This window comes from Excalfactoria chinensis, chromosome 1 (assembly GCF_039878825.1).
Source record: "Excalfactoria chinensis isolate bCotChi1 chromosome 1, bCotChi1.hap2, whole genome shotgun sequence".
In the NCBI taxonomy this organism is placed as follows: Eukaryota; Metazoa; Chordata; class Aves; order Galliformes; family Phasianidae; genus Excalfactoria; species Excalfactoria chinensis.
In genome coordinates this window covers 145,645,701-145,662,334 of record NC_092825.1, presented here as the reverse complement: position 1 = coordinate 145,662,334, position 16,634 = coordinate 145,645,701, and the positions used below count along the sequence as shown (strand labels likewise).

At 39.5% G+C, this 16,634-nt stretch overlaps 1 protein-coding gene across 2 annotated transcripts in view; it reads left to right on the top strand.

The window, feature by feature from the left end:
- The window catches only part of UCHL3 (ubiquitin C-terminal hydrolase L3), a 40,559-nt gene extending 29,479 nt beyond the window's left edge, over positions 1-11,080 (top strand). For both annotated transcript variants that reach the window (XM_072333248.1, XM_072333254.1), the window contains 3 exons: positions 6,656-6,731; positions 9,190-9,248; positions 10,849-11,080. In XM_072333248.1, the coding sequence (XP_072189349.1) occupies positions 6,656-6,731; positions 9,190-9,248; positions 10,849-10,932 (219 nt within the window). In that variant the 3' untranslated portion in view covers positions 10,933-11,080. The remainder of the gene's footprint in view (positions 1-6,655; positions 6,732-9,189; positions 9,249-10,848) is intronic.
- The last annotated feature ends 5,554 nt before the right edge of the window (positions 11,081-16,634 follow it).

The following is a 16,634-nucleotide window of genomic DNA, read 5'->3' as shown; positions in this document are numbered from 1 at the left end:
GTTGGTAACTAAAAGGTTCTTCTTGGGTTTACATTTCCTTATAATATATCTTTGGAAAGGTATGAACCCTGTATAAATCAACGTAACTTTCAAAAAGCAGGCAGCCCTCTGGGCACTTTAAGAGCTTATAAGAAAACGTGTGAATTGCTTTTATTAAAAAATGACTTGAATTTAAGGGGTGGTGGGGACATCTTGTATTCTGTTTTTAAAGTAAATTTAAGTACATTTCTAGTCCTAAACACTAACATAAAATAATTGTTTCAAAATTAAGATTGCTTTCTGATTTTTAAATAAAACAACTTTCCATAGTTGTAATATTTAAGTTTCCAGATAACTGCAGAACATATAATAGAAAAAAAATATTGAAAACACTATCCTGAAATGTTCTGTGCAAACCCGATAAATTTGCAGTAAACATGGCACATTTTTAATCTATAGGCTACAACATTCTTTATTACTCATATTGAGTTTTTCTCCACCACTGTAATGATCTCTTGCTCTTCCAGTTCATCCGTTCTTGAAAATTAGTGCCTCTGCTTGCCTTGGGATAGTTTTGCTCCTTTTTATACTTCACACTAATCTCTCCATATTCTCTTTTCTTACACTTCTCAAATGAGAAAACATGAGCTGTTCTTTTTTCTGTTATTTCTTCAAAATATAAGAAATACCTCTTGAGAGCTGTATACTGTTGAACAATCCCTCACATATTTACAGACAGATTTCTGTTTGTGTAAGCATTCTGTATCCAGCTCCTCTGGACACTGACAGAGCCCATCTCTGAATTTCACCTTCTTGCTTGTCATCTTCCTGTTCAAAATCAGTTGCTGCTGTCCTGCAGCTAACCTGCCACTTGCATGTTCTTGCCACAGACATAAATTCTTAAGCTTTAGAGGGACAGTATGCTAGAAAAACACATTAGCCAATGTTTAGTAAAGTAACTTCTTACTCATTCTCGAGACAGTTGCTCTGCACCTGTGTTTTATCTGGACAGTGGATCTTTATCTGCAGTAAGCTGTGCGTGTTTGGTTTTGAAGCTCTGGAGCATCTCAAATACAGTGAGAAGTGTGAGAATGAATCAGAAATCATCTTTCTGAAACTCGTGATCATTATTCCAATGGTCATTGTTTTAACTGCGATCTTTTAACAAGGATTTAAATGCCTATCACATGCACACACAGTAAATTTGCCTAAAGATAGTGTAGGTGTGCTCTGTGCCTCAAAATGGAAATTCAAGATGCCTGATCTCTCTCTTGCAAATACATAACTTTTTCCCCTTCAGAGCTTACTGAATCTAAACCATGCTAATGTTCTTCTGTGCAAACATCACTTAGAATAGATTCTTCTTTGTCTTCTCATAACTCATTGTGAGTGAAGTTGGACGTATAAACTCCTAACAGTTTTTCTTCTGTTAGACTTTTTATTACTTTTAGCATAATCTTTTCGTTTGATACAGCTGAAACTTCGTTCCTCAAGATTCTGCATAATTATTTTCCTTATCAGTCTTCTCTTCTTTTAGAACTTGATAGACTTTCAATGTCATTTTCTTGACTGAGCGCAAGGAGAGGGTTTTGTTGGTGTTACTGTGTTGGGTTTTTGTTTGCTTTTTATTTTTTATGTTTGTTTTTCTGATCACTACCTGTAACACAAAGTATGGTACTAAATTGGTTTGTGAGGCCTCTTGCCTTGCTCCATTTTCTTAACTAGAAAGCAGAAGTAATAAAAATTCAAGATTCTCTTGGAAGAATCTGTCATGTAACGTTGAACCTGTATTTATATAGTGGTCTTTTATAAATAAATGTTAAGCAGAATGAGGTGAGGAGTTTCTCAATGTTTATGAGAGCAAGACAGATTTTTTTTTCTTTTTTTTCCCCCCCCGGTGGTGTGTTTGCCCCAGAAATGCAGAGGAGAGAAGGGTTATTAGACAAGCTGATATGATGGGGCTTTGTTGACTTAGGAGCGTACCATTGAGTTTCTAAAGGTTTGTGCAACCGAATCATAGAATTACTCAGGTTGGGAAAGACCTTGAAGATCATCAAGTCCAACTGCAGCCTAACCATAGTACCCTAACTCTAACAACCCTCTGCTAAATCATATCCCTGAGCACCGCATCCAGACGGCTCTTAAACACATCCAGGGATGGCGATTCAACCACCTCTCTGGGGAGCCTGTTCTAGTACTTAACTGCCCTTTCTGTAAAGAAGTATTTCCTAACATCCAACCTAAACTTACCTTGGTGCAACTTGAGGCCATTTCCCCTCGTCCTGTCACTTGTCACCAGCAAGAAGACACTTGCCCCGCTCTCACTGTAAGAACCTTTCAGATACTGGAAGAGTGTGCTAAGGTCTCCCCTCAGCCTCCTTTTCCCCAGACTAAACAGCCCCAACTTCCTTAGCCTCTCCTCATAGGGTTGGAAGAATGAAGAATGTCTGTGAGCAAAGTAATGAGAATGTAATGATGAAAGGTGAACTCAGAGAGCTTCTTAGTACTATGGAAGCTAGGAAAGGATATGTTTGACACAGTAGGAAAGTGTAAGAAGTGCTATTTTAGAAATTACTGATTGGAAATCTTCAAGTAAAAAATAGAGGTACTATTTTCATTATATGAAGTACTGCCTGAGAAGTGTAAACAATTGCTGTGTGCTTTGAGAAGCTGATTTTACTGTTGAATTGATAGGCTAGTAGAGAAGGTAGTTAAATCCTGTGAGAGATGAGAAATCGGTCATTTAATCACAAAATCACACAATTGTAAAGGTTGGAAGGGAGCTCTAGAGATGTCCAAAACCCTGGCTGTCCACTCTGTGGACACTGGAACACTTTTAGTAGTGAAAAGGCTGTTTTGTTATATAGAAAATGAGAGGTTTAAAAGTAGAAGAGAAAATGGCTGCTCTAGTGTACATGATATGATAAGAATGAGGAGTACAAAATGATTGGAAAGTTGTCTGGTGAGCATCTGTGCTAAAATAGGCCAAGTATGAGAGACTGGGTATCCATGAAGTCACATTATATTGTTATCAAGAATTACCTCAACACATTGAGAACAAAATGTGATTGTTGTGTAATTATAACCATCACTTTTAAGTGCTAAACCTTTTACTTTTTTTTTTTTTTTTTTTTTTTTTTTTTTTTTTTTCCCTATTCAAATCTGCAGAGCATTATTTTTCAGGTTTTGTTGTTTGTTTGTTTTTCCAGAGAAGTAGATTGGAAAAGTGGTTATATGGGTCAGTGGGCATCACAACCTTTCTTAGGTTGCAACCTAAGGCTGCAATATTAAGTTTCTGTAAGCTACTCAAGATGCTGATATCTGTCCTCTATCTTTTCTGGATGGGAAATAAATGTAATTTTTTATTCACTGAATGCTACAGCAGTTCAGAAGACTTGAAAAATGAGTCTTGGGTCTGAGAAATCAGTTCTGAATCCTAGTTAGACACTGATCTTATTTATACTTTTATTTTTGCTTCTTCAATGTGATAATGCAAATCTGCTGTCTCCTAGACATGGAGTGAGCTTCTGTGTGAGAAGCCAAAGGAACAGGTGCTGTCAGCACTTAACTGATGCTGGTATTAGTAGCCTTTGAGAAGAATAAATGAGAGAAAATCCTTAGTAATTGCTATTACATTCTAACGTAGTGATGAGAGTACAAACTGAATTTTTAGAGCTATGTTCTCTTCTTCTGAGCATTCACACAGACTTTATTAATAGCTAAAAACTTGTCCAGAGGTGTAGCTTTCTGTGGAAACCACAGTAGACATCATGCTAAGCTAAGCTGATGTTCCCTCTGCTTTGCCTGGCTTTGAAATTTAAAGTCATCTGGTTCAAGTGTTAGCATTGATGAGCTTCACAATGAAGTAAAAATTGGCCTGAGAAGTTGTCTTTCTGTGTGTGTATGCTCGTGCACATGTGTGAATGCACATGTGTAAATGGTACTTGTTAATTTCCACCCCCCCCCCCTCCAGGAAAGATGGGTGGAATTCTGAATCAAGTCAGTCATATTGGGAAATCTGAATCCAGGTACTCATTCACCTGTCATGAGCAACACAGACAGTTTTAGGTTGTCTTGACTCTTGAGACACCACTGTTCTGTGCTTATGATTATACAAATAGTTGTCTGTCAGAAATGATGAAAATAGGAGTTTTTTCAAGAAATAGATCCCTTTTATAATAGATTTATTAGAATCTGGATTAAATGAAAAGAGATCACAAGGAAAGGAAGCTCTCTCCATTAAAGCAGGTTGTAGAAACTGTAGTAACAGCATGGCAATTTTGTCTTCCTTGAGGCTGCTTATTTCTTCTGTGGCAGCTGGGAATTTAAAATGGAAAAGCACATTTCGAATGTGCTATGACAATAGTGTTTAATGGAAGTATGGTGTTTAGGTTAGGTGTATGCCAAGTCCTAGTAGTGTTCTACAGCTGTCTTCAAATAAATTCTAAGAAAAGTTAATTATGCATTTTTGATGGCTTCCCCTATGAGACTTCTAGCTATATGTAGACTTAATATTCTAAATTAAGTTTATATGCATGTCACATCTCTCTCTATAAATATCCTTACTGTAAGCTGGAAAAGAACACAAGCCTCAAAATAGTTAAAGGGACAACTGTATTTGGTTCTAAATTTGAGCAAAACCAAATGTTGCAGATCTCAAAATGGAACTGTGATACTTTGAGCTCTTCTAGCTAGTGCCCATTTGAGCCAAGGTAGTCCTGATGCAAGCTTTTCAGTGCTAAGCTGTTTCCTTCATAAAATGAGACTAACTGATGGTAGTATTTCCTCTCACCGTGAAATTCCTTAAGCTTGGATTTTACAGTTGGTAGCTTTAATTGATAAGTCAAAAGCTGTGAAGTCGTATTCCTGCTCAGGGATTAGGTGGCAATACCTGCCTTCAGTCTTTTGTAGCACCATGGTTTAGATACCTCTAAACAGTTAATCTGAGGCACCTTGTTGTTAATGCCATTGACTCAGCTGCTGTCCTGTGCTGTTTTGAGGAAATCATTGAAGCCTGTGGGAAGTTTACAGCTGAGGTAGGCAGACTCTAGGACTGCTTGTTTTTCTAAGTCCTGGCACTGTTTAGTCTTAATTAAAACAAAATTCTCAAGGCAGTTCACATATGCAATATGGAAAACTGACTTCTGGGAGTTCTGATATAAGATCCTCTTGTCTCTTTCAGCTGCAGGAATGCTCTTTTTACATTCTCTGCCCTCTGAAACAGAGGTGAAACACGGTATTTTTATCTTTCATACATTAAATGGTCATGGAGGATAGATAACATCAGTGAGGATGGGAGGAGGTTGTGTGTGGGTGGGTTCCCCTCCTTTTTTTTTCATCCTTTTTGAACTTTCTACATAGAGTTTCTATAAGCTGTTGACAGTTCCTCTGTAATGCTGTCTTCTTTGGTATTCTTGTTCTGTTGAAAGACTTATGGTGCCTTCTTGTCCTTTGCTCTATTGTTTTGATTATTTGCCACATTTATCAACTTGGATCATCTTTTCAAGTCTTTCTTCATGACCGTAAGGAAGAAGGAAAGTTTTAATGCAGTCTTAAAAACGTGATGTAAATGAAATATTCTCTGCAGCTCATTTTACACGGTAATCTGTTTCTGCCAGATTGAGATTTTTGAGATGCTTTATGAAATTCACAGAAGTTTCAGAGGAAAGATGGAGGAGAAAATGCAAATCACATCCTTGATAGTTTCTTTAGAAGTAACTGAAGTGCTTGTATCCATTCCCTCAAACAGTATCTTCTTAATTGTGAATCAGAGCTTACTAGCAGACTGGACAAATTCACAAGGGAGTGAGATCATCAGCTGCTACTGAACATAAGGGTGGTCCAGTTTATGGTTCAGAAGTTCCAAAAACACTTCTTAGCAAACCTGACACTGGGAATGTGCTGCCAGAGTAGAGCATGCTCTATTTTCTTCTGAAAAATCTTTTGTGTTCTGCAACTGGCCACACTGGGCTGGATAGATCTTTACCAACTGACCACGTTTTTTTCATGTCACTTGGTGCTGTCAGTGCACTGCAGTCCATTCTCAATATGTAGCGATGATTCCCATGATGCTGATTTGAAGTTCCAGAAGCCTGTGAGTCAAGCACAGCTCTGTATACCTCTCAGTTTTTCATCCTCCCTTTCTGCATAAGGGATGTGTGAACAGTACCTGGGCATTTCATCTCTTTCTGCTGCCTGTGAGGGAAGAACAGGTTGACTGTCCTACAAGTGACTTGTATTCACTGTGACTAAGTGACAAAGTTTTAAAATGCCGTAGATTCAGAATTCAGTATATATTCCTATATTGCTTTGTGATGAGAAGTGCGTTAACTGAAGGAGTTGCTATTTATATGAATATCTATTTTTAGTGCTAATGTATTTGAGTTGACACTGCTTCTATCTCAGTAATGGCAAAATAAAGCTTTTATATAAAACTAATTGAAAATACTTCTGTTTACTTACTTGAGATGATTCTTACTAATGTTATGTATTTGCAGGTAGCTTCCTTATATTTTATAATGTTTTGCAATGTGATGTCTTCCATTCTGCCCAAATCCAGAATGTGCTTTTCACTTGCCATCTCACGGGCAGGTGTTTTGCATATTATGATACATTCTCATTCGTCGTATTGGGACGAGTTTTAGTGAATGCAATATGGTTTTTGTTTGTTTTGCAGGCACCAAGTATAGATGAAAAAGTAGATCTTCACTTTATTGCATTAGTTAACGTAGGTGGTCATCTCTATGAATTGGGTAAGAACATTTTATATCTGCTCTACTTTTGTGTAGAAACAAATATAAGCAGTAATCTTGTCGACTGTCAGTTTGAGACGAGAAAATTTGATTTAATGGAGGGCTTTGGTTCTTTTGCATTGTAGGGCTTTGGGGTGGCGGGGAGGATTTCTGTCAGATGACTGCAGCTGTTTTCCCACTGCTTTCTTTTTGGATTCTTCTTCCCATGACTCTTCTGTTAAGATAAAATGGCACACGATATTAGACTGTCTCTGATCTTCTTTTACTATCTGCAAAGACAGGAGCAAAAAAGAATTGATGAACATGTATTTCTGAAAACACTGTTATACTTAAGTCCTTAAATTGCTTAATAAACGAACTGTATGCAACTTTGCAAGCATTAGCTGTTTTATTAAACAGCATGATACAGTTAAAATTGAAATTGTATGGAATACTGGAAGATAGTAATCTCCATTTATTATAGGCTGGTTATTTTTTAATCTATCTTAATTCAGTGGTCAATAGACAGTTAACTTCAAAACAGTAGTCTCTGCTTTCTGAATTGGTTAAAGCTATTTTTTTCTCTCTTCAGATTGTTTAGCAGCAGGTTTTGCTCAGATATTCTCTAATGACTCCAATCTAAAACATGTTGCTGAGCAACCAAGCTTTGCTGCAGCCACTTTAGAAAACTATCAAGCAGATATGAATTTAAAAACTGCAAGTCACTGGCCTTTCTTAAGATATTTTTTCCTGTGTTTTATAGTGGGAATGCTTGCTATGTTTTTTTTTTAATCAACATTTAATTAAACAATGCCTTGGCAAAGTTAATCATAACCTGAGATAGAAGCGGTATATTAGAAATGTTTATATTAATCTTAAGGTGAATCTCAACGACCAGTCATGAACAGTAGGCACACACCTCTGTTTTACTGATGCCTGTCAGTGTACTACAAATCAAACAGTGAGGCAACAACTACCGTAGGATGTAATCTAAAGATGTTCTGACTAAATTTCAAAGCATGATGAATGGGCTTTCTCTCTGTATAGCTGGGTGCAGCTACTTCCATATTCCTTTTTCATTGTGCACAAATTTACTCAAAGAGCAGAGTGTAGTTTTTATCATATTTTGCTGTATTCCATAAGGGTGATGCAAGATAAAAGCCACTCCGATTTTTTGCTTCAATGAAAACATTAAAAAAACAACAAACAAGCAACAAACCCTCCAAATGGGCATTTGGTTTAGTTCAACTGTATAGTAGAATCCTAGTATTGTTTCCCTTGTTCTTAAAGTATCATCTCTCTGAGCTAACAGAAGAAAGCAAAAATAGTTAAGTAGGAAAATGGGAGAAAGTTTTTTAGATTCATTCACTGGCTTCAGCCGCTGTGGCTGGCATGTGGGCTTTGGCAGGCAGAAAATGCTGGGGAACCGCATGAATGCTAAATGCTTCTGATGTTTTAACCATAGAAGACATGTTATTTATAGGCAGATGAAATTAAAATGTTATTCTGCCAAGTTGTATGTAAAAAACGTAATTAAATTTAGCTTGCAACCATACTGGGCATTCCTTGGCATGTTCAGAGGAATCTGTATTGTTATAACTTCAGTTCTGGATTTTATATGAACGAGAGGGTGTTGGTGATTCTAAATATAAAAGTGAATTAACATCAAATCTATTTTCAGTTACGAAAAATGTCGTTTGGATGTACTGTTGATTTCAGGGGAATCTGTGAGGAGGGGAAATCTTTAAAAAGGAGGGCAGAACCAAAAAGGAATTTGGTCTAGTGAACACTAGATATCCTGACAAATGTTCTCATAGCCTTAGCTCTTCATTTGTAACCTCAGATATATTTCTATGAATAGAATTGTTTTAAATACACTGAGAACTGTAGTGTTGTTATAGTGCAAATGGAGACAAAAAATGTACTTATAGGGATCGTTTTTTTTAATGTTGTGAAAATGCTGAATGCCTCGGTTATGGGAGTTGTTTATTCGTTTGATTTAAATGAGAAGGATGTTTCAGTTATGCTCTTTGAGGTAGTGAGTTTGGTGTTCTCATGTGTCATGCAGTCCCTGATGACGGTCATCAAAGACCACAGACACTCAGCGGTCTGTCTGGGTAAATCCAGTGTCTTTGAAATTGTTCTTTTCCACTTGAAAAGCTGAAGTGCTATCCCAGCAGTAAAGAAGTTGCAATTCATAGCCTCACGCTTTCAGATAAAGCATTAGAGGTATCACTTCAGGCATTTATTATACCAGAGTGCACATAATGATGACTGTTAAACGGTAATAATTGGAGGAGAAATTAGGGAGTAACTAACTGCCTGCCATAGTTTGTGTGAGACTTTTAAGGAAAAAAGAAAAGTAGCATTTGGGAAGTGAAGAGCAAAAAAAGTTCCATTTCTGTATGGGCAAAAAACCAGAACTTCTCTATTTTAACTTTATACATTTATTCATCAATGCTGTTTTATGTTTCCACAGACGGACGCAAGCCATTTCCAATAAACCATGGGGAAACTAGTGATGATTCTTTTTTAGAGGTAGGAACAGAAATTGCTCATGAATGGTATATAAAATCCAGTCTTGTTATATTTGTGCTTGGATTGTGATTCTGGTTGAAAGAGTATCGTAACATGAGAACAGGAAGTGTAAGAAGTGCTGAATGTAGCAGAAGATCAAACTGGCTTTTCTTCGCTGCTGAGATTTTCATGTACCCGGTTTCAAATTGTATATGAGGGAAGTGATTAAATTGAAAATATAATTTCTCATTTTTCTTTTAGTTGACTTAGCTATAGTACAATACATGCCAAAGTAGAAAGAAGTTGATTTGCTTTCCAACACTTAGTCCTTCTGCCCCTTATTCTTTTCTAATTATCATTGTTATAGAATCACAGAATAGCTTGAGTTGGAAGGGACCTTAAGGGTCATGTAGTTCAAACCTCCTGCCATGGGCTGGGCTGCCACCCACCAGCTCAGGCTGCCCAGGGCCCCATCCAACCTGGCCTTGAGCACCTCCAGGGATGGGGCACCCACAGATTCTCTGGGCAGCTGTGCCAGGGCCTCGTGGCCCTCTGAGTAATGAATCTCTTCTGAACATCTAACCTGAATCTCCCCTCTTTTACTTTAAAGCCATTACCTCTTGTCTTATCACTATCAGACCATGTGAAAATTGTCTAGTTGCTTCCTTCTGTAGTTAATTTTGGGTGCTTGTGTCAGGAGCTGTTTCATTGAGAAACTGATCTCAAAGGAATACATTTAATCGAGGAGGTAAACTGCTGTCCTGACAAAATGATCAGAAGTTGAGGCTGAGAGAAGAGGAAGAAACCAGAAAAACTAAAAAAACAAAAACCGAAAAGACCCCAAACCTTTTACAGCTTAATAATGTTTACTAGTATCTAGTATTACTAGTTTACTAGTATCTAGTTTACTAGTATTAGGGTGACGGAGCACTGGAACAGGCTGCCCAGGGAGGTGGTGGAGTCTCCTTCTCTGGAGATATTCAAGACCCGCCTGGACGCCTACCTGTGCGATGTGGTGTAGGGAGCCTGCTTTGGCAGGGGGGTTGGACTCGATGATCTCTAGAGGTCCCTTCCAACCCCTACAATTCTGTGATTCTGTGATTCTGTGATCTGTAAAGTGTGTATTTTTGCATTTGTTTGGGCAAAGGAAGAAGTTCAGTAGAGTTCTTTCTTTTTTTTCTGTTTTTTCTTTTTTTTTTTCTGTCTTACTGATAACATGTGTTCTCCATATTGCACCCTAACTCTAGATAAAGGAATTATTTATAATCAAGACTTTACCCTGCACATCTTTTGTTCATCAGACTTCAGAGATACATATGGAAAGTTAGGCAAGCAACACATCTGTTGCATGAATAGTCGGTCACAAAAATCATTGTTCTGGTTCTGCACAAAACATTTGTTCTCTTATGCTAGAAATAATCCCGAATAGCAGTGACTCAGATCAGAAATGCAGTGTATGTAAGTTTGTGATGCCATTTTGTAATCCTTTATGGAAAAGTACATCTTGGCCATAATTTGTGTGAAGCGTATCTTTGTGTTTCAGTTGTATTTTTGAATAAGTATGATATTATAGCTGTGGCTGTTCTGTTGTTTATTTAATTGTTTATTTATTTCCCCACAGGATGCAATAGAAGTTTGCAAGAAATTCATGGAACGTGACCCGGAAGAATTAAGATTTAATGCGATTGCACTGTCTGCAGCTTAAAAACTTTTCCACTTGGGCTAACCTATTGCGATGTATTGTAACAAGATAACCGTTGCCATATGTTAATAGTACAAGTTTTGATACTTCCCTAATAAGTCGATTAATTGTAGCACACGTGGAATAAACTTTGCATTTGTCCTTGATAGAACTTGCTGCTTGTTCCTGAAGCAATTTCATGTATTTCTGTACACGCGTGCATTTTGTGCAAGACTTCTGTGTGGTGGGGTTTTTTCCTTCTAGCCCCTTAATAGTTTTGGAAATCAGTGCCTGTGATATTTCATCATAATAATGATGAGCGAGTTCAGAGTGGGACTCTCGCTCGTACCATACTTAGAGTGGAATATGGGATACTGGGCAAAAACTTGAAATACGAGGTTACTTGCATCTTTTAATTAAAATGATAGAAGAATATCATAAGAACTTTTGCAGGTAGCTCAGAAGATAAGGGCACTTTTTTTTTATTTTATTGAATTATATATAAATACATGGAAGAAAAACAAAAGCCAGGACTGTTTCTTCTCACTGGTGCTCAGGAATAATATTTAAAATATATTTACATTTTGAATAATGTTCATTTTGTTTTTCAAGCCTAATGATGTTAAAGCTTTTTAATAACTTATTAGTTATTCCAGTGTATGCGATTTGTATTTGTGGAAAAACAACATGAATTCTTATCACAGAAAAAGCAGGTAGTGATTAATGCGGTCGCTTATGGTAGGACTGCAGAGGGAACGCACGAGTGAATACAACAAAACGAAGCATCTCACCTAACTGTAATAAATGCTAGAAAAAGTCATGACTGATTCAATGTAGTTTTTTAGAACAGGGCCACATTCTGTAAATCTTCAGATAGACGTGATGGCTGTGTAATCCTATTCCATGTAGGAATATCTACTGTGAATGTGTCAGGTGTCACTACTGACTGCTGTGTGATACCATCCCCTGGATCTTAAGGTACTGTTGACCAATTTCTACACTTGAAGACAGAACCCTTTTTTGTTTGATTCTTTTTTTTAAATTTTTTATTTTTTGCTAAGCACTCTTGTGGTTTAGGATTCTTGTGCAAGTAGGTTTTGTTTATTGTGCATATTTCAGATAAGTATTTACTGTTGCTTTGCAGTGAAATGCTTGAGGTTTGCTTCCAGTCAAGACCCACTGCCAAAGGAAACTGAACTCTCAGTGTCCCACAGGTGCTTTCATTCTCTATTAATTGTCATTGCAGGAGAAACAAATGGAATTATGCCAGAAGCAGCTTGGCAGGATTTTCCTTCTTTACAGAAAAGAGGCCTGGGAGTCTGTCTTATCACTTAAGAGCATCTCTTGCTCTTCTAAAGAAGAAGTCAGATTGTCTGTCTAAAAATCTCACCTGCAGAGTCCACTAACAACAAGAGTCTGTTTCCTGTGAGTGAGCTGGCTGGAAAAGTGAGGGGGGAGAACAATACTAATGAGCTTCCATGTGGAGCATTTTCTTCAGCCCAATAAAACATACTATCATTAATATGTGCATTTCTCTTGTTGTGGTCATTAGTAAAGTCCTGAAACGTGCTTTTAAATAAAAATCAAAGGCCTTATTAAATAAATAGAACAACTGTGTTGCCTTCCTGCCAATAATAGCAAAATCCACTAAAAACTGATCACAGTATAATGTGGATAAAGCACATTTTGTGTTATAAATGTGATTCAGAGAATTACAGTTGAGAAACTATAGGTAGTAGAGAAAAGGTACTTTCACTGCAGGGAGGGAGTGAGGAGGAAAGAGGGAGAGGAATTATAGTTCAAAGCTACATCAGTTGTCTACATGGGGGAAATAGTCACGTGCTTTTTGGTGTTGGTATTTTTAGGTAATGTGAAGAATACATCTTTGTGCAATTACTTAATGGATAATCACTTCAAAACTGGTTTTAATTGAGTATGAGGGCTGATTACGTGAATTTATGACAAAGGAAAATCGGGGTTAGAAAACTAAAATTGGGGTAGGACTTTTCATGATCACACTGGGAATATACATCTTGAATATTAAGGAGGAGCTTATTTGTAAAATTCTTGGTATACTGGCAATAAGGTTTGTAATCACCAGATCAGTTCTCCTGCATGATAAGTTTCCCTTCTGTTTTGCTTTACTTTCACTGAATTTTATCTGTTCTCTGCACAGTGCATGGACGGCATAGTGGCCTTCCCGTGCTGTTATGGCTGTGCTTTGGCACACACCCTGACCAGAGAAGTGGTGGAGTCACCATCTCTTAAGTGTTCAAGAAACATGTAAATATGTCACTGAGTGATAGGGTTTAGTGGCATGGTGATGATGGGCTGATAGTTGGACTAGGTGGTCTTAGCGGTCTTTTCCAACCTCAGTGATTCTAGGTGTTGGCATCTACCTAGAGAAATGCAGGCAGGAAGGGGATCTGCAAAATGCTGGAATACCCACAGAATGTGACTGAGCCAGGTGTCAGGAACATGTAGCTGCCGTGTATCCTCCTACCAGGTCCTGGTCAAGGGCTCTAAAGGCTTATAATTGCCATACCTGTATGACCCATGTTTATTAGCTCTGCCAGGCCTCACCAGCTTTGTGTGTAGCATCGTTTGGCTGCAGGCATTCAATGCTGGCGACTGCCAGAAAATGCCTCTTCGGCTTCTGCAGCTGGGGCTGCCTGTATGTAACTTCATATGGAAATCATGGAATGTAGGAGCCAGGAGGTGAAGCATGCTCAGCGCTTCTGTAATTCTGGCTGAGGGACACTGTGCTGCTATTATGCACTCTGAATTGCTCAGGCTCTTTTAAGTATATTGGCATAAATTTTCCCATGATACCATACGTGTTTTGTTGAAACTGAGAAGGTAAGAACCGGAATAATGTGTTTTTTCCCTTCAGCCATGGCTGCATCATTAAGATTTTAAACTAGGCAAAGAAAAGGTGTTCCAAGTCACCAAAATGCGAAGACACAGAAAGAAGAGAACACACAGCTCACATTTAGAAAACAAACATGGAATTTCCTTAAGAGGGCAAGAAATCCCCACCTTGATGGAAAATATTATTATACCAAATATTTGTAGAATGCCCTATGAAAAGAATGTGGCAGTCTCTAGCTTGGGTTATCCACGGGAGCACACACAGGGAAAGGCTTTGTTTGGCAGCTCAGACCGATGCTGTTTGCTGCTCTTGTTGCTAATAATTAGCAGCGGTACCCAGTGTCTGTAAGTTTTTTCTGACTTAGGCCTCCAGTGACTTGTTAGTGAGAGCACTGAGCTGCTTCACTTGTTTGTGCTCACACAGAAATATTGCATCTGTGACAATTTAAAGTTCGTTTTGAAAAGGAAATTGCGCATGTTGGAACTTCTGTTTCTCAGTGAGTAGCTTCTGCCTGAGGATTTCAAACATTAATCATGATTAAGTGATTTGATAAGCTATTAATTGCATAAAACAACCAGAAATCAGAAATGCAGATTCTTGCTTTACATTTTATCTTGTGGCTGATGTGGCTTGGGGCAGGAAAGAGGAGAAGGAAAAATTACAACCTTTGTCATTATTTCATTCATATCTGCCTCCATATCATAGACCATAGAATCACAGAATCAGAATGGCTTGGGTTAGTAAGGACCTCAAGGATCACCAAGCTCCAACCCCCCTGCCATGTGCAGGGCCACCAACCTCCACATCTAATACTAGACCAGGCTGCCCAAAGCCCCATCCAACCTGGCCTTGAACACCTCCAGGGATGGGGCATCCACAACCTCTCTGGGCAGCCTGTTCCAGCACCTCACCACTCTTATAGTAAAGAGCTTCCCCCTGACATCCAACCTAAACCTTCCTTCAACTTAAAACCATTTTCCCTTGTCCTGCTGTTATCTACCCTTTCAAAGAGTTGACTCCCATCTTGTTTGTAGGCTCCCTTTAGGTACTAGAAGGCTGCAATGAGGTCACCCCACAGCCTTCTTTTCTCCAGGCTGAACAAGCCCAGCTTCCTCAGCCTGTATTCATAGGGAAGGTGCTCCAGCCCTCTGATCATCTTTGTGACCCTCCTCTGGACCCTCTCCAATAGCTCCCTGCCTTTCTTGTATTGAGGGCCCCAGACCTGGACGCAGTACACTAGATGAGGCCTCACAAGGGCAGACAGGGACAATCACCTCCCTGTCCCTGCTGGCCACCCCTCTTCTGATGGAGCCCAGGATACCATTTGCTTTCCAAGCTGCAAGAGCACACTGCTGGCTCATGTTCAGTTTTGCATCCACCAGGACTCCCAGGTCCTTCTCTGCAGGGCTACTCTCAAGGATTGCTCTTCCCAGTCTGTATAAATGACTGGGATTCCTCAGGCCCAAGTGCCAAACCTTCCCCTTTGCTGTGTTAAACCTCATTAGGTTCACCCGGGCCTACCTTTCAAGTCTGTTGAGGTCCCTCTGAATGGCATCCCTCCCTTCCATTGTGTCAACCACACCACTCAGTTTGGTATCATCAGCAAACTTCCTGAGGGTGCACTCAATTCCATCATTGATGCCATTGCTAAAGACTTTAAAGAGCCCAGTCCTAAGACTGTCACCTAGGGAACACCACTTCTTACCGGCCTCCACCTGGACGTAGAACCATTTATCACCACCCTCTGTCTATGGCCTTTCAACCAGTTCCTTATCCACCGGGTGGTCCACCTGTTGAATCCACATCTCTCCAATTTGGAGATAAGGATGTGGAAGGGGACTCAAAGGCCTTGCACAAATCCAGGTCAATGACATCAGCTACCTTCCATGTCCAGCAGTGTCATCACCACAGAAGGCCACCAGATTGATTAAGCATGACCTCCCCCTGGTAACACCGTGCTGGCTGTCTCAGATCACCCATTCATTCCTCATGTGATCTAGCACATCATCCAGGAGGATCTGCTCCATGATCTTTCCAGGCACAGAGGTGAGACTCACTGGCCTGTAGTTCCCTGGGTCCTCCTTGATCCCTTTCTTAAAAATGGGAGTGGTTTCCTTTTTTCCAGTCACCCAGGACCCCAGATGCCTTAACTCTTCTCAATGGTATGATTTAGTGATATAATTTCAGTGTATTCGTAACTTCAGTAGATGTGAGATGTCTGCTGCGGAACTTCAGACAGAATCATTGGGTTTCCAATGTGCTTTCCCTTGTGCACTGCTCAGTCCCAATCCCCACGTGCTGCATCATGATGGCTGACATCTCCTTGGTGTGGGTGTGTCATCTCTGAAGATCTTCACCCCTGCTCTAAGGATGCTGTCTGCAAAGCAGCAGTGAGATGTGCTCCCAGGTATGCAGCTGAGGAGAAACTCTGAGTGGAAGAAGCTTTGAAGAAGAGCAATCCCAGCTCCCCAGTGGCTGGGATTGCTGTAGGGCCCAGCCTTGCACTGACAGGCTGAGAAAGCTGGGCTTATTCAGCCTGAAGAGAAGGCTCCAGGGATACTTCATTGAGGTCTTATGATACTTACAGAGAGTTTATAAACAGGAGGGAAAACAACTTCTTACACAGGTAGATAGCGATAGAATGTGGGGGAATGGTTTTAAATTAAAAGAGGGGAGTTTTAGATTAGAGGTTGGGGATATTTTTCACTGAGTGGTGAGGGAGTGGCACAGGCTGCCCAGAGAGGCTGTGGGTGCCCCATCCCTGGAGGTGCTCAAGGTCAGGTTGCATGGGGCCCTGGGCAGCCTTAGCTGGTAGGTGGCAGCCCTGCCCATGGCAGGAGGTTTGGAACTAGGT